This window comes from Lonchura striata, chromosome 3 (genome assembly GCF_050655825.1).
Source record: "Lonchura striata isolate lonStrDom1 chromosome 3, ASM5065582v1, whole genome shotgun sequence".
NCBI classification, from domain to species: Eukaryota; Metazoa; Chordata; class Aves; order Passeriformes; family Estrildidae; genus Lonchura; species Lonchura striata.
In genome coordinates this window covers 97,291,512-97,316,532 of record NC_140705.1, presented here as the reverse complement: position 1 = coordinate 97,316,532, position 25,021 = coordinate 97,291,512, and the positions used below count along the sequence as shown (strand labels likewise).

Genomic DNA, 25,021 nt, shown 5'->3' with positions numbered 1-25,021 from the left:
GAAAGAAGGAAGATAATTCTTATTTATCTTAGCTGTCTAAAAATCCAAATCTTACTGGCAGTGAATAATTTCTTTCTCAGCCTGCTCAGTATGTGTGCTAAATCGAATATTGCATTGGAGTTGCTACAGCATTTGGGAGGTTGGAGGCAGCAGACAGATGAGAAGCATCTATTTTAAATTTTAAAAAATCGAGTTTTCAGACAGCATGTATGTGAACTGACTGCTGGATTAAGTACAAATTAATATCCTTAAAGTTACAGAGTAAACAGGAACAAAGCATTGAAGGGACATCTGATTTGATAACAGAAAACTCTTTAGTTTCCCAACAGGTCTATTTTAATGGATGGCACTCCTTGATCTACAGCTTTCCGCTGTAACAGAGAGAAGATGCAACAGCTGAATTTTAAATTACCCTGGTTTGTTAAGTGCAAGTGACGCAAGAGCAAGCACAGAACAGAACAGTGACATAGGGAATCTCAGCAGTGCTCCACCTGGGACAGGTGGAGTTTCAGGGTTACCTGTCCGTAATCTATTTCCAGTGGGTAGAATTTTTTGGGATATTTAGTGAAGTTCTTAGAATGCCAAGAATTGCCAGTTTTCTCTTCATACAAATTCAGGAAGTGTTCAATGGCATCTTCTTTTGATGGCATTTTCTCCAGCTTGTTACTGCCGATTACAGTGCCCACACGACCCCAGGATCGGAACACCCAGTATCTGGAGAAATGGAATGGGAGAAAAAAGCAGGCATCAGCTACTCCAGTGCTATTTCCATATCATTAATTTTATGGAACACACTCTCCATCAGAGTGTGAAAAGAATTTCTACAATTTTTTCATGGTGGGAAATCAACAGGGGAATCACCCTATGTCCAAGAACAGGTATGAAAAAATTCCAGTGTTTACACACCAGAACCACAGCCCTGAGGATTAAATGGGTGCACAGCAGGAAAAGAGAGGCTAACATCTCTTCAGTGTTCATGTTTTGCAAATACAAATCTTCAGACTATTGGGTCATGTATTTGAAAAACAAAGACAAAGCATCTTTAAGCCTCAGGCCCCAGAGTTCAGTATTATAGAGAAACCAGAAGTAAATCAAATACTTGTTTGTACTGCTGACAGCACCTTGGATGAGCTTCTGTAGTATTTATGGGGATACAATCAATCAACCTTTCCAGTATGTCAGGTATGAAATGCAGGCACTGAAATCCCTCCATGTACTGAATCCCAGACTTGATACAACCTCACAAAAATGAGACAGGAACAAAAGCTTATTAAAAATATGGTAAATTTGGAGCTGAACCACAGTCATTGCTACCCTGGATTTCTGTCACTTATGTGTTTGGCAGGGGAAGTTTTATTTTAAAGAACCTTCTCAATCTCTTTATCTAATCAGCAATGCAACCACTGGACAACTCTCCTGACTATTTTCATGCATTTTGTTATACTTCAGGGCACACAACTCAGGCCAACACTGTGGTAGAACAGCCAGAATGTGGTTTTGTTTCCCAAGGTGACAACTCTGCTATTAGAAGACAAAATTAAGTAGAGAATATGGGGAAAAAAAAAAAACCACCTTAGGTTTTGACAACACCCACAAGGAATGCCTCCATGCAGAGCAGAGATTTTTCCATGGGTGGCTTGTTTGGTAGGTGTGATGGAGTTATTTTAGTTTTGGGTTTGTTTTTTTTTGTTTGTTTGTTTGTTTTGTTTTGTTTTCAATTTGTATTGTAGTGTTTTATTTTCCTCAAGTAACTATACCAATCTGTTATCTCCTCAAAGACATTTTACTCACACTTCGCTTTTGGAGTGTCAGAAATCCAATATTTATTAGAAAAAAGTGAATGGAAGTATTTAAAGGTAAAACTAAACTCACCTGTTCTCTCTGTCATCCTCTAGCAGCTGCAGCTTATAATAGGAATTTGTTCCTTTTACAATATCTACCAGTCCCAGGGTTGCACTGAAAATTTTCCCACCTTTTTCAAAGACATGAGCAGAATCCTCCAAACCTGCAGAGAAGAAAAAATTAGAACACAGAGGAGGAGGTTACTGTTTTAGCTCTCCTTCCTGCATTTGCACTCAACCAAATAGTTTCCTGAAGCAGTGTGATTCAACAAAAATACTGCAAAAACAGTGACCACAAGCTCATTCAAAACTACCTGGAGGATGTTTTCCTTTTAATGAATTGTGAGCATACACCTTTAGATAAACTAGAGTGAATATCAATCCTAACTAGAGGAAAAAAACCTGCAACCTTTGATAGAGGATGATCTAAAACCATGTGAGCAGCTGAAGGAATCCTCAGGAGCAATGCAGCTCTGCAGGTGTCACATTAGTAAATGGACTGAAAACCAAAGGCTGGCCTTGGATGCAGTACAAACTGTCAGAACATCCATGCACCACAAGTTTGGAGAGTAGGTGCTTATGCCAAACCTGTGTCCTTTGCTGGCTGGGCCTTTACTCACTCCACTGACAGGATATCCTAAAGCTGAACAAGGTACACGCCTTAGTTTAACTGGCCCTTCTGAAGAGAGCTGCACTAGAAAATCCTGGAATATTCAGCCTTGGATGGCAATCAATATGCTTCCTTTGCCATGTTAAAGGTTTAAAAATTCATGCTCCTTTATGGAACCCTCATCCTTTCACAGAAAAACACTTTTGCAAACCATCACACATTCTGAAGACTGTGGGTGGTGCAGGCAGAGGCACTGTTATCACTCACCAGAATCAGGGTCTACTGCTGCTCCACCCTTCACTGTTAACTTCATTTTCTTTTCAGACTTGCTAGGTCCTGCAGTGAAAGACAGTTAATTTTTTTTTTAGGTGAGCAACACAGTCTGACTTGAATCAACATTAAAATTCTTAATTTGCATAATTATCACCCTAAGGTGAAGCAGGTTCCTGGTATATGAGCACACTGGCTTCAGTGGCTTTTTTTTAACCTAGCTCTAGCAGCCAAATCACAACCCCCAACCCACCAACTAAATGAGAAATTACATTTCCCCAGATTCTATCTATCTATCTACTTCTTTTCTCCTGGCCCCAAGGGTGGACAATGTCATTTTTTCACCTGCACTGCAGATAAGCACAACCACAGATGTGAAAATGGGATTTAAAAACCTCACAAGGCATGGGGAGTGTTAGGATTTCCAGGGGATGCTACTGTGGTGAGACAGTCTGGCAATAACACACCCAACTGTATGACAGAAACCTCCACTTGGAGGACACAGAGAACAGGTTCTGAAGAGAAGTGAGCAAATGTGATGGTTTTGTTCACCATCCAGGGTTAATAATGCAAGCTCTCTATGGCATTGGTGAGCAATGCCATCAATATTTTCACACTAATACAAAAATATTATGTTCTAAATCAAGTAGCACAGAGACTCAGTGCTCTGGACTTCAGTATTTTCTCACTTGCCAACATTCCCTGAGTAGTGTCTGTCATTCTGATATCCCAGGACCTCCTTGGAGCTGCAACACTAACCCAAACTGACAGTGAAGCTGATATTTTATGAGGAAGAGACTGGACTGATGGCAGGGAGCCTGGGCAGACTGAAGTAGGGGAAACAAGAGCCAGCTCAGACAGTTTCATGTTTACTTAAAGCTAGTTTTACCCTAAGGTCCATTATATAAACTCATAATGAGAAAAAAAGGCAGAAAATTCAAGGAAAGGGTAAGAACAGACCATACCCAGGTTTGCTTTGTGCATGCACAGTACTGAACAGGCTGTGGAGAAACAACAGCTTTGCTCCTCACCTTGTTCTTCTTTGACCTTCCCAGCACTCTTTGTACTTGGGGGCTTGCTGCTCTTCCCATCTACAGCCATTTCCTCGTGCTCCATTTTCACCTCTGCACCCCAAGGTGAAAGGGCATGGAGAGACACAAGCTCCTGGAAGTCCTTGCTGGAAGACTTCACATCCTGAAGAAATGCCTCTGAGACCACACGGACTTTGGCCTCCTTCACTTCTTCCATCTTCTTGCTCATTTTCTCCACATCCTCTGCAGACACAGGACAGGAAGGGGAGAAAAAAATACATCCGTGAGGTTTTAGACCTCAGCCTCTCCCTCTGGCCATGATTCAGGGCTCTGTAACACTTTGTGAAAACACAGTAACACTGTATTTTGATTTCATGGTGTTCTTTGGAGAGCCAAGTTCCTCCTTCGTTCAAAGATACAGCTTGGGCTAGATGAGGAACATTCCTTTTCTACCTGGCTGGTCCAAATCTCCCTTTCCCAAATCTCGGCTGAACTTTCTGATGGATGGGAGCAGATCTCCCACCTCATCAGCCAGTTTGAACAGCTCCAACACAGAGCAAGAACAGACTCTAAGCTGTCAGCAGAGCAAGCAAGTGCCCTCAAGCATCCATAGTCAGCTCTGGGGATTCTCCAAGGCAAGCATGGAGACAGCTCTCAGCACCCCTCATCCCAACAAATGTGCTTTGCACACCACCATGGTCTGCACACAAACCCCAGCTGCCACTGACCCACAAGAGCCTTAAGGTAAAGCCTGCCAGGTTAACTTGCTGGGTAAGCAAAACTCAAGCAGCACACCATCTGTCTACTTTTCCAAGCACACTCAGGCCATGTGTACACACAAAACATTCCCCCTAATGCAAACACTGATCCCCAGACAGCTCTGAGGACGAGTGTCCTCTGGAATCTGCTCAGCTGTTACCACTGCCACCAGTAACCACAGCATGGCTGCTCACTCTGGGTGCTGATGCACAGGGTTGCCTTGTTAGCTGTTGTGGTCATCTTTCCTCCCAGGTCCTCCACGATGCTTTTCACTTCCTCCTTGTTCTTTGACAGCTTCCCAACAACCAAGATCTTCATGTTGGTCAGTGGTTTGTCTAAAGGTTTGGAAATGACACATCAGCCACAGGCACAGAGTCCCTGGACAAACAGCAAGCACAAAGTGACAGCACCCCCACCTCGCTGTACAATCAGCTCAGCTGTCAGGGAGATGAGGGGCCAAGCAGGCCTGACCTGTGCTAAGCAAGCAGGAGGGAGTTCCCCTTCCCAGAGGAAAGGCAACAAAGCTCAGCAGCTGCCAACCAACAGAAGGGATGGAAGGCAGGGAAATGGTATGTAGGCATTATTTCCCCTTTGCTTGGTTTGTTTTGTTAACTAAAACGAATCAGTCTTGTTTTCAGCACTGCTACTAGGGACTGTGCTCTGCTTCCCTTTTCTTTTTATGCCTGGATAGCATGGGAGAAATTCACTGTCACATGAAAGCTCCTGCCTTTTCAAAAGGCAATTTTTTTTGAGGGGCTGTAGAAAGAATTATCTCTCAAGCAACACTGTTCCAGTCTTGACCTTATAGACAGTACAAGGCTCTACCATGCAAACCCCATAAGAAGTCAGGAGCAAACTGGTAACCATCCGAGGCTCCATGATATTGCAATTCAGGCTGGTCCAGGATATGGCAAGTGCCTAAGGGCATATTTGCACTGCTATAATATAAATGCTATCAACTCTAATTGACCAGCTGAGGGTTGTGCTTCCTCTTCTCCCTTCAACACAGATTAGTTTGGTTGCTAGCAAACAAAGCAACCTGGCTTTAAATGGGGTCAACAGTTTGAGTTTACTTTCAGGGGACACTGGGGCTGGAATCAATTTGCTAATCAGAAATAAGACCTGGCTTACTTTGTCTTCATTGCTAAAATAACATGATCTGGCTGAAGTTAACTGCAGAATTACTCCCACCTTTTTAACCAAGTAACAATAATGCCCTGCACCCAAAATTATGGCCAGAACTAGAAAGGCTGAATAAACAAGAAGTCAACATAGTTCTTAACAGACAGGCTTTACCACCAAAGCATGCATCTCATTCCAGCAACCTACAGGGAGTTTCTTAAGTCCAAACTTTTGCTAGGTGGAGACAGCACATGTATTTTGCATAAGGAGAGTCAGTGATCAGTAAGGCCAGATCTCAGTAGGTGATTTAGAAACAAAACAAACCCCTGAAAACCCCTCTTGCCCTCAAAACCTAAATTCATGTGGAATATCTGGCCTTATGGACATCCCTGGATGGTCCTCAAGAAACCAAGTGAGGCAGCATTTTGAAGCAGGCCTCCCCTGAGACATAATTTGCAACATCAGCCTTTACATTTCTGATTCACTACATACACATCATTTCCTCACAATCAAGAAACACTAAAAATGATCTGTGGGTTAACAACAGAACCTTAAGCTCATGACCCCAGAAAACTCAGGGCCTACGTGTGCTGGGAAGATAAAGCACATGAAGCACTTTTTAAAATCAGGTGAGCTCTGCCTGCTCAAGAGCAGGAGACCAGTGGGGACTGTTCATGGTGGCAGGTTTGTCTGGGTGGGAATGCCAGCCTGAACATCATCCTGAACTCCCCCAATGCATGCCCAGCCAGACACTTACCTCTGGGTGCAGACACAGTCTCTGACAAAGGGGCAGATGCAGAGGGAGGAGGTGCCGAGTTCACAGTTGCAGCATCTGGAGGGAACACCCTGTCCTGCTTCTTACATTTAAATTTCTTCAGGTAAGGAATTTCCCAGAACTCCTGTGGGATGGAAGCATAAACAATTTAAAACCAACAAATATTATTACAAGATTTAAAGGATAAATTGAATGCTAGCCAGATGTTGGAATTTATTGCACATCTTGGAAATTATTTTGATTCATGCTAAGGTGGACAAAAACCCCACTTTACTGACTGAAAAAACAAAGCTGGAAGAGGGTAAATGATGAGCTTCAAATCAAATCACCGCTTTCAATTTAATGTTACTGGAAAAAATATGATTTATTTATGCATTAGCTGCCTGCTCCTGGAGGGATGTGGCTGTGACAGGACTTGCCCGCCATCACAGCTGCTCAGTGCTGCAGCACACTCTGCTCTCTGGCATCCTGCACTGCCTGCTGCTTATTTGATCAGCTCAGAAATGTGCTTCAGAACATCAAATATGCAGTAAACACTCACCTTTGGGATTACCCAGTCTTTCCTGTTGGGAGTCTGTGTTTTAGCCACGCACTTGGTCCAGGCAGTGATATCCCCTGAACAGTAATAAGCGTCACTCTTGAACACAAACTGCCCCTTGCACTCCTCACAGGGCAGCAGAGCTCCAAAGGCCATCCCATCTGCTACTCGGTCCAAGATCTAAAGCAACAAAGAACACAGAGCAGGTCATGGCAGGAGGAGGCTGGAAGCACACACAGTGTTACCCTGGGCTGCACAAGAACACAACTGCCAGGTTGCTGGCACAGACATTTCCAGCATGTCACATGCACTCTGAACATAAACCAAGCATCTCAGCTGCACTGATGGATATATGATGCCTCAGAGGCATGGCACAAGGTTCCTCCTGCTCACAACCCCTGGCTCAGTCTCTCCTCTCCAGGAAGAGGGAGGTGATTCTCTCCCTCTGCTCTGCTCTCATGAGACACCACCTGGAGAGCTGCATTCAGATCTGGGGCTCCCACCAGAGCAAGGACATGGACCTGCAGAAGTGAGGCCAAAGGAGGGCCACAAAAATAACCAGAGGGTTTGAGCATCTCTCCTGTGACAACAAGCTGAGACACGGGATTGTGCAGCCTGGAGAAAAGGTCTCCAGGTCTTCTTGTAAGACCTTCCAGAAGCTAAACAGGGTCTACAAGAGAGCAGTGAGGTACTTTACAAGGCCATATAGTGCTAGAACAATGGCTTTAAACTGAAAGAGGGTAAGTTTAGATTAGATATTAGGAATAAATTCTTCAGTCTAAGGGTGGTGAAGCACTGGAACAGGTTACCCAGAGGAGCTGTGGATTCTCCATCCTTAGAAGTGTTCAAGACTGGGTTGGATGGGGCTTTGAGCAGCCTGACCTAGGTGGGTGGCTTCCCTCCCCATGGCAGGGGGTTGGAAAGAGATGATCTTTACAATCCATTCCAATCCAACCCGTTCTATAATCCTGTGGTTCAGGAGAACACAGCACCTGACCAGGCTTGCTGTGCCAGAACAGCCAGGGAGAAGACGAGCTACTGCATCTAAGCACATGAGTAAGGTGGGAAAGTAGGCTCAGACAAGTCCAGGTTTTCCTGCCTAAGAGTATTCCAAAGAGTATTACATGACCATTTTGAGTCTAGACACTTCCCACATGCCAGCCCACACTCTTTTTTACTAAGAATCTTGATAAATACAAATATTTAGAGCACTATGTGGCTCTGAAAGAGAGCAGACTTTCACATATCACATAGACCAAAATGGACTTTTTAAAGAAAAGAAACTGGGAAAGAACTTGTACAATTTTTGATTAATTTTGCATGACTTAAACAGTTGAGGAAGGCAATGTGAAATGCCTTAACTAACCTGCTCATGAAGAGCCAGCACCAAAAAAAAATACAGACCACTTAGAGCACAGCAGAATAAAGGCACTACACCAGAACAAAGATGCTGAATTCAGCATCACTCACCACCACACCACCCTTCACAAGCAAGTGTAACAGCAATATCAGAGTCCTGGGACAGCAAGACTGGGCTTTGCACCAAATTTCTTTCTTGAATGTTACGTTAGGAATGTTCTTCAGACTTGTGGACCTTGCAGCAATATTGGCTCAGGCCAGCTTCAACAATTCCAAGACCCCGCACACACGCAGAGCAACTACAACCAAACTCACAGCATTCTCCCCTGAGGGGACCTCCTGCTTGTTGGCAATCAGCAGCTCTTTCAGGTCATTGGTGGAGCAGACCTTCCTCAGCTCATCCTTGATGCCCCAGATCAGCTCTGTCTGCTCCTGTTGACAAAACCCAGCAGCTTAGAAAGCAATTGATTGCAAGTAGCAAAGAACACTCCTCAAACTGCAGTACGTGCACAAGGTTTTAGCAGGTCCATGTTATCTTAAACAGATTGTGAGATTAAGAGCTCCAGGAACCAGTAACTTTACCTAAAGGGAGAGTCACACCTTCTACCAAACACCTAGAAGAGACCCTTAAAGTCATATCCTTCAAATGTCAGTGCCCTTACTTAGAAACATCTCAACATTCTTTGCAAATTTCACCTACCTGACACAGAATAGTGGGGATGTAGCTGCATTTGAGCCTTCCATTAAAAAAAAAAAAAATCAGAAATGACTGCCACTGTTCCTTTTTTAAGCTAACTAAGCATTAGAGGAATTTCTACCAGATAAGACACCTGCAGCAGTGTGGAGAAATATGCATATTCTTTTGGGCTTTTCTACAGAACTTGAAAGGGTTGGGAAGCAAAGAAGCATCCCAAAATATCTCAAATAGTTTCTGGATGTTATCCACTGGCTACAGTGAAAAGTGTAATCTGCCCTGGAAGAAGTGGTTTACTGGGTTAAGTGAAATAATTTTCAGTGTTGATGATCATGCTTAATGAAATGCTGTTAAAAAAGTAAACTCAAAATTAACCCTAATCAACAAAGTGTCTCCATTTGTCCTAAACAGCTGCACTGCAGCAGCAAAACCTGAAACATTTATTTTTGGAAAATTATCGTGCTGCCACACAACAAAAAAAAAACACTTTGTTTGTACAAAGCCAGAGCCAGCGTTTTTCTATAGCTCCATTAATACCTCAGTTGCAGCAAAAACAGCTTGTTAGTTTTTTTCCTTGGGAACTTTTAATAAATAAAAAAAATCCTGAAGCTCTACTGGGGTTCTTCCCACAATATTCTAGAAAGTGACAGGTAGAAAGCTGTGATCTATCACTATCTGTACCCACAAACTGAACACATCTCCTCAGAGGGTGAAAAAGATTTGTTTTTTTATTAATCTAGTTGCACACTTTATCTCTGTTTAAGTTTTACAATGAGCTATTTATTGTTTTCCAAGCTCTTCTGCAACAGTGCTTGGGCTCCAAGCTCCAGCCACAACAGCCAGATGATACAGGAAGGAGCACAGAACCAGCCTCTCAGAAAAAAGGCATTTAACCTAATCTCTTTAAATCCAATAAGCCCAAGTCCTAGAGAACATCCTTCCTGTCTTTCGAGAGAAAGGCAGGGTGAATTGCCTTCAGCAAAGCCTCAGTAACAGGGCACCTCCTGTGCCAGGACACCAGGACTGTGTGCTGCTACTGCTGTCTCTGGGCACAAGGTACTGCCTTCTCTGGAGGCTCTTCAGTCACTGCCTGACACTGCACTCTTCCAACAAAGCAGTGCTTAGGTTGTGAGCAGCTAAAACTCACCTTCAGCTGTTTCTGCTGCTTTGTTTCTTTCTCTTTTTCTTTTTTCTGCTTCTTTTTTGCAGTCACATTTCCATCTACCTCTTCTCCTTTTCTCTTTCTAATAGAGAAAAACAAAAGAAAACCACAATACATGACAGGAAGTTGTTGAAATGGCAGTTACCAGAGCTCAGATTACTGATTGCCAGTATCTGCAGAGGCTTGAATATCCTCGATTTTGGCAGGCAAATCCATTTTTCAAATTCTTCAGTGCTGCTTTATAGACCTGAACTTGGCTCTACAATGTGGGCTGCCTCAATCAGGTCAGGTATGCTTAAGACGTTTTCCACGGTGTAGCCATGTGGTGTGGGAGAATAGCATGTGAAAGACTGCAGCATTCTCAGGCATATTCATCTACATTCATCTCATCTATTCATCTGTACAGCAAAAGGATCACCAAACAGCTCTCCAAATCTGGAGAGGTATAGCAATGTAGGTTAAAAGACCACAGTGTCTTTCAGCTGAATCAACAGCTTAATCAGCTTAGAAAGTCCATACTGAAATAAAGGAGAGCAAACATGCTAACTAATGAGTTAACACACTGGGAAACTAGGTATTTCCTACCTAGTTCCTCTTCAGACTGGAATTAAGTCAGGCCTCTGAAACCAAACAGGTGCAAGTTTCTGGAAAATTTCAGTGCAAGCATTGTTGCACAAGTTTCAGGTGCAAGCATTGGAAAATGCTTCCAGGCTCACAGTGGTTTTGTGACATGCTGTTGGGAGTTGCATGTGTGGAAATTTATTGCTATTTGCTAGGCCTTAGAGCTGAAGGGAGAAGTTACAAGAAACACTGCTCAAGAAAGACTAGAAAAAGAAAGCCAAATGATAACTGGGGGGTTTTGATAGACTTCAGTGACACGGGACCTCAGAAGAATATAATTTATGTTTCCAGAGTCATGACATCCCCTTCATCTGCTTGGAGTGTGTGTTCTCCTTGTGAGGATACCAAGAGAAATTCTATCCCAGCTGAGACAGGATGGCCCTGCAACTCGAGGCAGAGCATGAACACAGCTTGGATCACACACTCCATTTTGACAGAGACACTTTCTGTTATGAAACATCAGCCAGTTTTCTTTTTAAGAAAGCCTTTCTCAACTTTGTAAGCTGTGGCTGACGGTTAAGTCATGGAGTTGACATTTCTGATTGCTTCCTACTTACAGTTTTAAACACTTCTCTTTCTAGGACTTTGTTCCCATTAAGACTAACTCTGCATGATAGCTATAAAGCTGCTTCAGGAGGATGTCAGGAGGTACTCTCCTCCCAGAGACTCCTGCATGAGACCTATACCTTCTAGTAACTCTCCTGGCCCTAAAACTGGGCTGTGCTCACTTTATTTGCAGTGGCTACAACAGCCCACCATTAACACCTCTGACCAAACCATAGTTCAGAGCACTTTGAGGGACTGGTTTGGCAGAAGATCTCATCTTCAAGCTGTGTCCCTGCCAGGTGCCATCAGTGAGCAGGGGCTGTGCTGTACATCTCCCTGCCTCGTGGTGGGGGAAACAGACACACTGTGCTGCCAGCAACTGCTTGAGAAAATCTTCACCCTGTGCTCCAAATCAGGCAAGCGGCAACCAGTATGGCAGGACTGGCTCCAGCACACACACAGCAGTGCCTCCGAAAGTCCCCAGGCCAAGCAAGTGCTCTCTCCTCCTTGGCTGCAGCCCCTGCTGGGAGCAATCCACTGAGCCCTATCAAGAGGACAATGACTTCCCTAAGTTTTAAAAGAGTCAGGGGTACACAACAGAATCTGTGAAAAATTTACCAGCCTGAGTGCAAAGCGTTCTCCTGCATCTTCCAAACCAGGGATAAATGATGTCAGTGCTTAGGAGGGGTGCCCAGCCCTTTGTATCTGCAGTGCCTGCTGACAGTCAGGCTGCTCCAGCAAGCCAGCACTAACTCCCACGATGTAACTTGTCTCCTAAGGGAGCAAATCCAGCACAGCAGCCGCTGGAAGGCGATCACTCTGCCGAGAGACCCTGTGACCCAGGGAATGTGTCCAAATTCCAGCAGCGACTCACACTTTTGGCAGCTTCTCCTCACAGTCAAGGGGACAGCAGTAGCTGTACAGATTGATTACTGTACCTGCTCCAGCCACTGGAACAAACCATGGAGTGGGAGGGATCATCCCAACTCCAGGGAGGCATAAAACTATTGGTCACCACCTTCTCTTTCATGCCCAAGGCTAAAGCAAACACCAATCATTTTATATAGCCTGGAGAAGGGAATGGCAAACCTGACTTCATCTTGCAGCTTCCTAAAGCAGCACATTTTAGAACAATCTGTAAACTACACTCTCAGTAACACAAATTAAGAACACACACACAAGGATCTTCCATCCTTGGACCACAAAACCATGTGTTGCCCACAGCAATGGGGTGCTACTGAGCACATCCTTTCTCCTCCTGGGGAGGGGACAGCCTTCCACCTCCAACAGGTACAGCCCAATAGCTTCCCTGGAAGGACTGGAATACTGGAAGTTATTTCCTAGGCAATGCAAACTACTTCTCATCTTCATGGAGGCCACAAAAGATTTATTCCAGCTTCAGAGGAGATAAAGAGGGAAATGAACTGTCCCACTGCGGTCTGGCCCTTCCTGACCATCTACTCAATTTTTCACATTCGCCTCTTCCCCTCCCTACAATGAAAAGGTGAAAGGACAGTCACAACAACCCTGGATAAAACAAGTAGCCCATGCAGGGAGGAACAAAAACTCCTTTTTTCACCTCCTCCCTGAAAAGCACTGCCAGACTGTCAGTGACCTGAGCACTTAGAATTTGCCTCAGGTCACCTCTGCAGCTAATCCAGTGCTGCATGACATCTCCAGAGTGACACTTTACTCCTGGCCTGGGCAGCAATTGCATGTAAACAAGTGAGCCAGAAAATACAGGAAGTATTACAGCTCAGAGCAGGAGGACAAAACACACACTACCAAAGAAATACTGTTAAAAGGAGCTCACAAGCTGCTACGGTATTTCCTACACTAGCACACAGGCATTCTTTCCACAGAGAAGCTGCAGGCAAGGACACAAGATCCTCCTTTCCCAGGTCTGCAAAGTGCTAATGCTTAGGCAGGACAGCGCATAGCCCAAGGGAGGGTTGCATGTTTCACCCAGAACTGGCTGGAAGAGCCAGAAGAAAAGAGGCAGGATTCTTGCAGTAATCTTCCCATATCTGGTCTTCACAAGGAAGGGATTTTCTAATTTATTCTTGGTAGCCCTGCTAAACACCTCACCTCTCCCATCCAAAAAGGGCACGTCTCAATGACACTTTTGCACAAAGGGCTGACAGGGCAGTCCCCAGGTCTGACATTGTCCTGGACATGCAGTAGCAGCACCTGAGTTTGGATAGGTCACATCTGAATTGCACAGACTTCTTAGTCAGGATACAATTTGAATGCAGCATATTTAGAAATACCTTTAAAGATAATTTTGAGAATCTCACTTGCAACAGACACTTTAATATAATTTCTGCAAAAGGCTGTAATTTCTGTTGTTAATTTCTGTTATCTGATCGAGTGCACAAGGTGAATTATCCGAGGTAACTGCATCTCATCCAGGTTTCTGGAGTGTTCTTCCTCTGGCTTCTCCATAACTCCTGTGCTTTCTTGGCAGCAAAACCAGCAGATAGCCAGCACACCACACTCCTCCACTCAGGCTGTTTATTTACACTCTCACCCATTCCATTTGTTTGACAGGCAACGATTGTTCCAACTGACCCTTAACCACCCTTGGCTCAAGCACAGCCCAAAGAGCAGAAGGTAGTGGAGCATAAGAGCCAGCCAGCAACTTCACAGCTGACGAGCTTGTTCAGGAAGTGCTTAGAAAGCAGGAAAGATGAGACATCCTGCTGCTTTTCTGGCGTGAGGTCCTGGTTCACATTACCCTACATCACCAGTGCAAGCTTTTTTCCACTGCAATTCTAGGCCTTTATTTACGCAGTGACTTGGCAAACTACTTTGTGGCCTTTCTTTACAAAGACTTCATATTTTGCATAGCATCCAAGAAGTGGCCCAGAAAAGCAGAGCCAGGGCAGACAAGAGAAGGACTTACACAGTCAAATCTCTAGAGCTTTGCTGAGGACATGGGAGAAAACTACAAATAACCCCATTAAACTCACTGTTCTGGGACAAAGCAGAACTCACATCTCAGCACAAAAAGCAAAGGATTCCTTGAAAACCTCTAAGTGCATTAAAATACTGCACTTCTGCTTCCACTAAGCAATGCACACAGAGGTAAAATCCCTGCATGGAAAGACAGAAGGCTGCCCAACAGAGGCACACATCTCCTCTTGGTCTCTGCCAGTTCAGCTGAGTGAGAACAGAACATGACAGGGCTCTGGCCAAAGCCTCCATCCTGGGGTGCTGCAGGACTCTCCCCACAGCACCCACACCACTGCCAAATGCTTCTGGAGCAGTGGCTTGCCAAGGAACTGCACACCACACACAACAGCTGCACACCTGAAGGACCAATACTGACAAAGACTGCACAGCTGTGACATGGCCATAGCTTCTCAAAACAGACATCAGCCTGACTGGACATTTTCATGGTGAATCTTTGCAAAAGCAAAGTTCAATTCAGTCTGAAACGTACACAGAGAAGTCCAATGTTTTCCAATGACAAGATCTTCCTTATTTGTAGGATCCAGAAATACCTGATTTTCCTTCCTTCAAGGGGACAATACAACACTGGTTTGTGTTACGAAGCATGACTCCAGGCAAAGTCATTTCAAGAAGAAGTAACAAAAGCCTTCATAAAAAAAGAAAGATTCACAAAGCTAGCAAGTCACCCGGAAACACTTCTCTGTCAGTACAAGTTCTGTCAAGAGCCTCCACTAAGAATCGCAATGCAAGGCAATGAAATTTCAGACATACTATAAAAGATTCAGCAAACAAAAGCATCCAAGTGTAAGCACAACATGGCCAATAAACACCATTATCAGATTCAGTGCCTGTCACAGTTCAGCAGCTCATAGATAAAAGATGTCAAATCAATTCTGTAACAAGTGGTTTGAGCAGAGAAACCAGTGCTGATAACAGTATCACACAAGGAGACGCAGGGCCTAGTATCCATTTGTACTACACAAGCATTATTTATGGCTGAAAGCCCTGAATCAGCCCTCCAAGTCACAGCTGCAGGTCTCTGCATTTCCTCAAGGCAGTCACAGGGGCAACTGGACTGCAGACTCCCAGGGACAGGGAATCTATGTTGTCATCTACCTGAGGTCATGGGAAGGATCAAACCTTCCTATGACCAATGTTCTTCTAACAGAGACAACAATGTCCCACAACATTTATCATGCGTGTATATAAAGGCAACGGCTCCTCCAGACAACACAATTTCTTACACTAACCACCTACCCTTCACTCTTGGTAGCTGGGAGCTGCTTTTTCAGAGTTTCTTTATCTTCAGCTTTCAGGATGCTGAAGCCCAGGAGCTGGGTGGCCCCATAGGCTGGGAGGAAGCCCAGCTCGGCTCGGCGGCTCACAAAGCAGTCCGGGTGGTACCAGTTATCTATCATTCCCAGCTGCGGCTTTTCAGGATGCACCATCTTCTTGGAAATCCGAATCTGGCCCTGAGGTAGATTAAAGTGACACAAGAGCAATTGTTAGGCCATTCTGGAAGGAGCAGGATGTTAACAAGTTACTAACATGATGCTTCCTAAAAACCTGTAAAGCAGTAACAGCTCCTCTTTTAAAGTCTGCAACTTTTGTTCAAACCCTTTCACTACAGTTCCTCTACCATTTTCATGTACTCTTGCTAGGTTGAAAAAGTCACCTTTTAAGGCAGTTATCTGTTCAAAATCCACTCAAACTGGGTAATCCTGATGTCTTTATTCCAACTTCCAGTAAGCTTACCAAGTAAAACTCACATGAACAGGCCTCATAAAGGCACATCTCAAAATTAACTTTATGTCCCTATCACTTAAACAGCAATGCTAACATGATCTTATCCTGTCTTATGGCAAATTACCTTTCAGATGTCCAACAAGTAGATGGTCTGCAGTGCAGCAACAAGCAGGAAAAGCTGCAGTTAGTGGTGGCTCTCATGCCACCAAAATGCTGGTGAGCAGCACTCCCAGCCTGGTCTAAGACCCAAGTGAAAGGAGGGATCACCAGGCTTGAAGTTCAGGCTACCATGCCTGAGGGATGCCTTTACCGTCAGCTGTCCAGGACACAGCTGCTCCTCAGACATAGAAATGCAGCTCTGCAAGTTTTTTCCATATGCAGGACAGACAGGAAGCAATTATAAAAGCCACTGTTTGAATTAAAACTGGTGAGAGAAAAGATGAGATGGAAAACTTTTTTACCTTTTCTATTTTCTGCTCACAGCCTTTGCAAGTACTTCTGTTGGACTTGGCATACTCTGCAGCAAAGTCATGTAGGCTCTTCTCAGCTTTACCACCTCCTTCCTGTTCCCCTCCTTTTCCTGGAGAATAAAGCAAATATGGAATTCAGCTTTAATATGCATGCCCTTATTTTCTGTCCCAACAGTCTGCATTAATAAACCTCTTGGGTTCCAGCACTCATTTGTCCAGAATCTGAATAGAGAGTAAGACAAGTAGTCCATGCTCAAAAGCACCAGAGCCACCATAAACATGCACTGAACTGAAGGTACTATTAAGAAAACACAGTACAACAGCATCTGTTAACGTTAAAGAACTGAAAACTAAATATACCAATCATGATAACAAGAAATGTTTTTCCATATATCTGCCAACTGACTTGGCTTTTTCTCCTCACTGATTTAACATGCTGGATAATAATACTGTCAGCATCCTGGCCCTGGAGTGTGGAGACATCTCAACAATTCTTCTGACATCACTTGCTGAAGCAACATGGACATCAAATCATCATAATAACACCACAACAAAAGAGAGCACAGTTCCAGAACCTCCAAACACCATGAGGTTTCTGCCTACCTCCTCCAGAGCCTGGAGTTTCAATGGATTTCTTGATTTTCTCCTGATCTTCCCACCGAAGCTCAGGGAAGCCATCAATGTCTGTGTGGGACACAATTCGAGCCCGCTTCCAGAAGCAGCTGTAGTGGTGCCAGTGAGGGACTTTGCCATCAAACATGGGTGACTAGCAAAAAAGCACATTAGGCCAAGATGAAACAATTCAAGCAGAATCAAGGGGAAAACAAAAACAAAACAAAGCCCAAGATAAAAAGGAGCACCTGGGTAAACACACGTGATTTCTTATTTTTATTTTTTTTTTTAATCCAGAGATGGATACTATTTAGGACGAAGTCTAAGAAGAAAATCTAATAAGACAGAGAAGCTGCTGGAGAGATGTTCCCAAAGGGGATAGACATGGAAGGAGCATTTAGCTAGCTTAACCAGTTCATCACCCTGCTGCTCAGCCCATCTGTTTTACTGAAAAAAAAGGTCACAACCTCAGCATGACTGCACCAGCCCCTGTGAGACTGTGCAGCACAAGAGGCTGCTGGCCTCACTTCACAATCCTTTGAGAGCCACTTCTCAAGTAAACAGTCTATGTACTGGAGAACCCATGGCAGGCACAAGGATTGTGGCCTGAGGAAACTCCTGAGTGGCCTGCAGGAGGCAGAGACAAAATTCAATGGAAACACCAGAGCCCATTTAAAGTTCTGCATCAGAAGTAAACAGCAGGCCACAAAGATGATCAGAGGGTCAAAGAACCTCTGCTGAGAGAGTTTGGGATGTTCAGCCTGCAGAAGGCTCCAGAGCTGTCTTACAACACTTTTCAATACCTGAAATGGGCCTACAAGACAGGTGGAGAGGGAGTTTTCACAAGGACTTGTAGCGACAGGGTGGTGAGGCACTGGGAAAGGTTGCCCAGAGAAGCTGTGGATGACCCATCCCTGGAAGTGCTCAAGGCCAGGTTGGATGGGGCTCTGAACAACCTGATCTAGTCGGGGGCATCCCTGCCCACTGCAGGAGTTTGCAACTGGATGATCTTCAGGGCCCCTTGCAGACCAAACTATTCCATGACCCTGTGATCAGAACAGAAGAACCATTCAAGTCCTCCCTGAAGCGCAGCTCCAGAGTGCCCTGCCCCACACCAAGCACTTGTTTTGCAAGTACCCAACTTGTTTAAAACTCAGACACAGCAGGTACCATCTTGGCATTGCTCCAGTTACCCACCAGGCAAAGTAACTGTACAGTGGTTTGGCTCCAAATAACACACACAAACAGCTGCTGTACTGACAATACTCAGTGCTGTACAATTACTATTACTGATGATACAGAACTAACCACCTAGGAAAGCCTTCCACGTGTCACTCACTAACAGGAAGGAGATCTCCAACCCAAAAACAACAGCAGAGCTTTGTGCATGAGGAGGAAGGAAAAGGAAAGGGCTTTGAAGACCACAGCATGGAACCAGGAGAGCTGAGAGCCCAAACTACAACCAACCATCTACCCAAACTGTAAGAGGACATTTTTATTTCCAGATGGGCTCTTCCCACAAGCCAGGACTGGATACCCAGTTACCCTCACAGCACCACAGCAGCCACCCTGCAGTCGCTCTCAATGTCTCTCTAAGTTGTCACATGTGATTTTGGCACTGCAATGTGGACACCTCTGGGTTTTGTCTACAGTTTTGCAGGAGGACTCAGGGCTGTTCCCAGCACAAAGGCTTTGAGGGCACAAGGCACTGATGAGAACAAAAGTGAGCAGAGCTAGCTCAATCTTTAAGACAACAATACAAGCAGTGAGTAATCTCCTCAACATGGAGTTTCAGACTCTTCTCTGTGTGGAAAATGAAACCTCTAGGCAAGCTGGGCCTTGTTTAAACTACTTCTCTCAGCTCACCTATCTCTAGACCATAGTTTCCTAAACAAACTAAGGAAAAAAGAGACCGATTCACTTTCATAGTGCACTTTCAGATAACAGAAACCACTCAGTTCCAGCTGGAAGCAAAAGACAAAGCTGTGCTGGTCCTGCAGGGCCTGGGCGCCTGCCTAGCACCCAGAATCCCACTGTCATTCACAGCTCTTCACTTGAGGAACCAAAACAAAAGGGAAGTTACAGCAGACATAACTAAGGCTTTGGTCTGTATCTCTCTTTAATTTCTTCAGCACAATTTGCAGAAGAGCTCAATGCACTGACGCTGGCACAGAGGCTGCTCTGCAGGGGATTTCCCGAGGAAAAAGCAGGGGACCCGTTTGCTCTGGTGAAATTCAGGCATTTACAGCAGGATGCTCAGCAGCAGGATGTGATCTCCTGGTACAAGAACGGGCAGAGGGAAGAGCAAGCAAATTCAAGAGGTTATGGGGAAAATAAATAAAAATACAAATGTTTGGTGCAAGACCGCCAGTTTTAGGGATATGTCTGGAAATGAAAGGCAGTGGCTCTGTGAGGAATGTCGGTCCCCAGGGGCTCACTCCATAAACCGAACCCTAGAGAACCAGAACACAACTCCTGCCCCCCGTACTGGTGAAGGGCAACCCGCCTCGCATCAGCCTCAACTGCTGGGCAAGACAGGAAGGAGTAACAAACGTGAGGAAGCCGAGGAGCAGCAGCCGGAGCAGGGGAGGAGGAGCAGCTCCAGGCTGAGTGCAGCGGGGGAGACAAAAGGACAGGCAGCAGGACCACGTGCGAGCAAACGCTGCAGCTTGGCACCGCACGGTCCCGCATCTTCCCCAGGGGGAGGAGGATCTGGGGAACAAAGGCAGAGGCAGGTATTTCCCCTCCGGGACAGCAGCTTTGCCTCCAACCCCGACAGACCTGCCAGCCCCGCCCGGCAGCGCGGGCGAGGAGGGACCGGGCCCTTCCTCCCCGCCCCGTACAAGCGGAGCCTCTCCCAGAGGCACAAGCGAGCTACATCCTCCAAACCCGGCTCCTCGGGCGGCCGGGAGCCACAGCATCCATCCATCCACCCACCCATCCCTCCATCCGCAGGGCTTTGCGCTGCCACGTCCTTGCTCGCCTTCTGCAGGCACACACGTATGCCTTTGCTAACCTTTCACAGCAACACCCCCAAACTCAGCCCGCCCCCAGCACGCTGCAGGCGCACCCTCCCCTCTGCCCTGATGCAGCCACCGGGACAGAGTCCCCCCTCCCCGGACAGCGGCGTGAGCCTCCCGTGCGGAGGGCGATTCCCTCCGCATCCTCCCGCAGGAGGCTGTGATGCCGGGTCCGCGCACAGCTCCCAGCCCCCAACAGGACAGGGCTCTTCCCTTCCTTCCAAAAGTAAGCCGAGCAGTCTCTTCCCCAAAAGGCAAATAATAGCATGCGGGCGGCGGAGAGCAAACCGTGCCTCCGCAGCCCGTTCGCCAATTGCGGTCAGCGGTCTCACGCCTGCCATGTGCCAGCCAGCTCAGCGAGAGCCCCGGGCCCGGCCGCTGATGCTGCGGCCCCGGGGGCTGCCCCACACCTCTCACAGCTGCCGGGCCGCAGTTCCTCTGTCTCGTAGGCAAAGCGCGCACCGAGCGGGGATTCCCCGGCGCCGACACCGAGCGCTGCGAGCCGCAGACGCTTCCCGGGGCTTTCCTCGGAGAAAAGCCGAGCCGCGGAGCTCGGCTCGCCCCCGGACGGCAACAAAGCGCCTCTGTGCGCGCCCGCGGGCCGCCCCCCAGCCCCGCCACGGCCACGAACGGTGACCTTTGCACCGCTTCGGCTCAGCCGCCACTGCAGCCCGCGGGAGCGGGGGAAGCGGCTCCCCCCGCCCGGGAGCGCTGCGGGCAGGGCTGCCCCGGGCACCGGCGCTGCTGTGGACACGCTGCGCCTCTGTTAAAAATAGGCTGCGCTCGCCCCCGCAGCAGCGAAAGGCGCGGCCGAGCGGCTCCGGGATACCGCGGCGGGCGGAGGGAGCGGAATCCCGCGCTGGCCCCGCCGCCGGCGGTACCGAGCGGATCGGCCGGATCAGCCCGCCCCCCTCCCGCGGCGGCCCCGCCACGCGGTACCTGCACCATGAGCGCCAGGCGCAGCGAGTCCTTGGCGATGCTCTCGCCGCACTTCTTGCAGGAGGCGCGGCCGCTCTTGGCATACTCGGCCCGGTACAGCTTCTCCGCCGGCTCCGCCATCGCCGCCGCTCCCGCTCCCGCCGCCGCGCCCCGCCCCGCGCCGCGCCGCGCCGCGCGCCCGCCGCGACCCCGCCCCGCGCGCCCGCCGCGACCCCGCCCGCGGCAGCGCCAGCCGAGCGCCGAGCCCGTACCATGCCTCACCAACCGGGCGGATCGTCCTCTCGGGCATCGATTGCGCGTGTCTGGAGGTTCCTCCGGTGTATCAATGGGAGGCGGGCGCGGCGGCGCGTTCCGTGCTGCGCCCTCGAGGCCGCGGGTTCGGGCCGCGCCGCCACCCCGCGCCCCCACCCGCGCCCGAGCGACACCGAGCGGGCTCCCGCCTCTTGGGGAGCCTGAGCTCAGCAGCTCTCCCGCAGACAAATACTGGCCTCGTGATGCCGTTTCCAGGCGGGCGTTCCGGTGGTGCCCAGCGACAGGACGAGGAGCGATGGCCGTAAACACGAGAATCTCCCCCCGCCATGAGCAAGGAGGGCTGTACATGAGGGTGGCAGAGCACCGGAACAGCCGCGCAGGGGGCCGTGGAGTTCTTCTCTGCAGAGAGCCAAAACCCCCGGACCCGCTCCTGTGTCACCTGCTCCAGGTGACCCTGCCTGGGCGTGGGGCTGGACTGGTGATCTCCAAAGGTCCCTTCCAACCGTGACAGTTCTGTCACTGTTTCCTCCAGCCCCTGGGGATAACAGTGGGGCTGCTGACGAAATCAAAGAAGAGTGCTTTGACAAATTAAATCTGGATTTTTTTTTTTTCCTACTCACAGTAGATAATTATCCTCTACTATCAGCAGAGGGCATTAGCTCTGCAGCCTCCCTGGAGGAAGGTAGAGGAGAACACTGAAGTTACTCCAAACCCAAGTGTTTGTCATTAATCTTATAGAGATTCTGAAATTAGGGTTCAACTGAAGCAGCATGTGCAGCCCTGGGTGGGCTTCAGGCAGCCTGCAGGTGTCACTCAGAGCTGCACACCAGCATCTCAGCAAACCTGAGATGCTGACACACCTTTTATCCTGTGCTGTCCTTCTCCAGGCTCTCACACGTGTGCTCCGCAGGGTTTGACTTCAGTGCGAGCCCCCCACCAGCCTGGGGCTATCGGCATGCCCGGGAGGACAGGCTGGGTCCTGGTACATCACTGCGGATTTGGGGAAGGAGGAAAAGGAATCCCTGCGACGCACTAGATGGTGCTGCGAGCACACAGACAGCCGGGTGCTCCACACAGCAGAATCTTCGCTCTTGCTGATCACTCCTTCCAGGAGTTCCTGGCCCAGACACCAGTGGTTCAGAGACAGATCAGTTTGGTCCCACCCTGCGGAAAAGTGGGGAGAAAACGCAGGAGAGTTCATCTGGATGACATGGTGGCTTTCACTCCTAAGAAAGGGAGCCCCGTCCAAACACTAAAATGCTGCTCTGCAACTGGCAGCCTAGACACTTGCAGAGGATCTGTAAGATGTCATGAAGAGCAGTACACAGACATTCACAGGCTTGCAAGCATAAAAACAAGCAAAGAAAGTGACTGTAACAAATGGCTGTTCTAAGCTTAACCTTGTTTTTTTTCCAGTTATGAGCACATACTACATTAGCACTACTCCAAATGGGGTTTAGTGGATTTTCTTTTTTGAAAGGGGTAGGTGGTTCTGCTTGAAAGGATCAGGCTCAAAGCTCCGGGCACTTAACCTTTCAGCCTTACTTGAGAATTCCACAGTAGTTTGTCTGGCCACAACTAGTGTGTTGCTTTGAAACAGGAACGCCTAAATAGCAGGAATTACATTGTTATGGTTCTTCTTATGGCGGTGTAATTTCCTCTGTAGGCTAAGTGTCATCCTGATGTGTGGTGTCAAGAGTTGCCAAATCATGTTAGTCCCATAAATCTATTGATCTCAACAGAGCTGCCTTGCTCTCTGTCTTCCCAAGTGTGACATGTGGATCACAGCACATCCCTTCCACTCTCCCAGGGCCGTGGGGGACCAGTGAGTCAGTGCTAACACAAACAGCACAGAAGATACCAAGTTTTGTAAAACAGGGAATGCTTTGGCAGAAGCTGAGAGAAGTGGCATCTGCAAGGCCACTTTTCTGGGGAATCATCATCCCTTTAAGTAAATCCAGTTTTTCCAGAGCCCTCATATTTAGCTGCTGCATTTTACCAGAGAGAAAGAACTTTGTGATCCCTCACATTCCTTTCTAACAACATTCTCATCTCAGTGGACTGATGACTTCTGGGATCCTGTTGGATGACGAGTTCTGCACCAATGTGTGAGACCAATTTGTTTTTCCTCTCTGTGACCAAAGTAGAACTCATGGTTATCCTCAGAGGTGTTTTGATTATCTCCATATACTGACACTCAGATGCCAAACTGGCTGCTGGTGCTTGCAGATCAGCATTTCCCAGTATCCAGTCCAAATCTCACACATGCCCCTGGGCTCCCACAGCTCACTGTGCTGTGGACAGGAGCGTAGGTGAGGAAGGGGGTGTAATCAAAAGGTCTGCTGTGCAGGCTTCATCATAAATGTCAGGCTATTTGGAATTTTCTTAATGCTTCTGTTTCTGCAATCTCACCTCTAGAATGCCCCTGGAGAACAGCAATTTCTGTTCTCCAGAGGCAAAGCACACAGAAACAGTAAAGAAGAAAAGAATGGTCCAAGAAACCCCAGCTATGGCAATTTTGAGTGTCTCAGACTGTGAAATTCAGTGTCAAGCATTCAGGTGCCTGGCTTGTGACTTCAAGGCACCACAAAGAAATACATTTTCTTTTCTGGGCAATTTTGCATTAGATTCCTCTGAAAGGCAGAGGGAAGTAGGTCAAACTCTGGCACCAGGAAGACATAAGTTATCTCTTCAGTGTCACAGGACCAAATGCTTCCCCTCAGATTGTGCTGACAGAAACCTGAGCACTAAATCTTCCAGACTGTCTTGCTTTGGGCTCCATTTCTCACACATGCTTGAGATGTCTCCCTGCAAGATTTCCACCCTGCTAAGCATCTTACAAAGGGTGAGAAAATGTTGGACATATACAGGGAAGACGATCGCTTATAGCCTGTAGGGGCGTCAGAACTGTTCTTGCTCAAGCCTGGATTTGTTGCTACAGGAGACTTTGTATTATCTGGTTTTGATATCTGATAGCTTGAGAGTTTTGTAACAAAACACCCTTCAGTGCTAGGTTATCCTGTCTGTGTTGATGACCCACTTTTTCATGCCACTGCACATAATCAGTGTGGCAGGGATGACCCTGTTTGCATCCATGCAGGAGGCTACAGGCAGCCACTGCTATGGCTCAGCTGTGCCTTCTTGCTCATGCAAGTGATCATCCCACTGGCATCCCTGAGACTACACCAGTGGGAAAGGGATGTGAGATCGTGCACCCCCATCTAACTGAGCATCTTACTGTCTTTTCTTTCCATGGAATAAATCAGAGGGCTTATTGTTCTGTCTGGGGGATCTAAAATATGTTTTGAATAGCTCAATAACTTCCCATGGTTCCTCTCTCCTGGGTGATCATTAACATATGCAATCTCTTTGGCTTTATTTAGAATTTATTTAGAATTTAGAGTGCTCCTGCTGGGCAGAGGTGCCAAGAGCTGGCCTCCTTTTCAGTCCCCCTAAATAATTTTGCACTACAGACCAGCACAGAGGTCTGTGTGAAGCAGCTCTGGTGGTTCCTCTGTTCTTTAGAAAGGTCCCTCAAATAAACCTGCTTTTTCAGCTTTCCAGATGCCCAGGAAAGTAGATGTAGGAAGAGACAAGGGAGGAGGAGCAACAGCATTTCAGACTGCCGGGGAACATGACTGAGTAGCTTTCTTTCAGTAAATTCAGTGGTGTGACTACATATCCTGAGTCTAGGGAAGA

The 25,021-nt window shown here is 47.2% G+C and overlaps 1 protein-coding gene and 1 long non-coding RNA gene across 2 annotated transcripts in view; one reads left to right on the top strand and one right to left on the bottom strand.

Annotated features, from left to right (window-relative positions):
- The window catches only part of PARP1 (poly(ADP-ribose) polymerase 1), a 32,674-nt gene extending 11,442 nt beyond the window's left edge, over positions 1-21,232 (bottom strand). The window contains exons 1-13 of the mRNA XM_021536992.3: positions 21,071-21,232; positions 17,103-17,265; positions 16,491-16,609; positions 15,541-15,755; positions 10,147-10,243; positions 8,621-8,737; positions 6,950-7,126; positions 6,391-6,532; positions 4,706-4,846; positions 3,753-3,995; positions 2,719-2,787; positions 1,873-2,005; positions 519-714 (exon numbers count right to left, since the gene is read on the bottom strand). Of these exons, the coding sequence (XP_021392667.3) occupies positions 519-714; positions 1,873-2,005; positions 2,719-2,787; positions 3,753-3,995; positions 4,706-4,846; positions 6,391-6,532; positions 6,950-7,126; positions 8,621-8,737; positions 10,147-10,243; positions 15,541-15,755; positions 16,491-16,609; positions 17,103-17,265; positions 21,071-21,190 (1,932 nt within the window). The 5' untranslated portion in view covers positions 21,191-21,232. The remainder of the gene's footprint in view (positions 1-518; positions 715-1,872; positions 2,006-2,718; positions 2,788-3,752; positions 3,996-4,705; positions 4,847-6,390; positions 6,533-6,949; positions 7,127-8,620; positions 8,738-10,146; positions 10,244-15,540; positions 15,756-16,490; positions 16,610-17,102; positions 17,266-21,070) is intronic.
- A 178-nt stretch (positions 21,233-21,410) lies between these two features.
- LOC146768026 (uncharacterized) lies at positions 21,411-24,651 on the top strand. The gene is made up of 2 exons (XR_014953973.1): positions 21,411-21,770; positions 22,210-24,651. It is a non-coding gene; the product is annotated as an uncharacterized LOC146768026 (long non-coding RNA).
- The last annotated feature ends 370 nt before the right edge of the window (positions 24,652-25,021 follow it).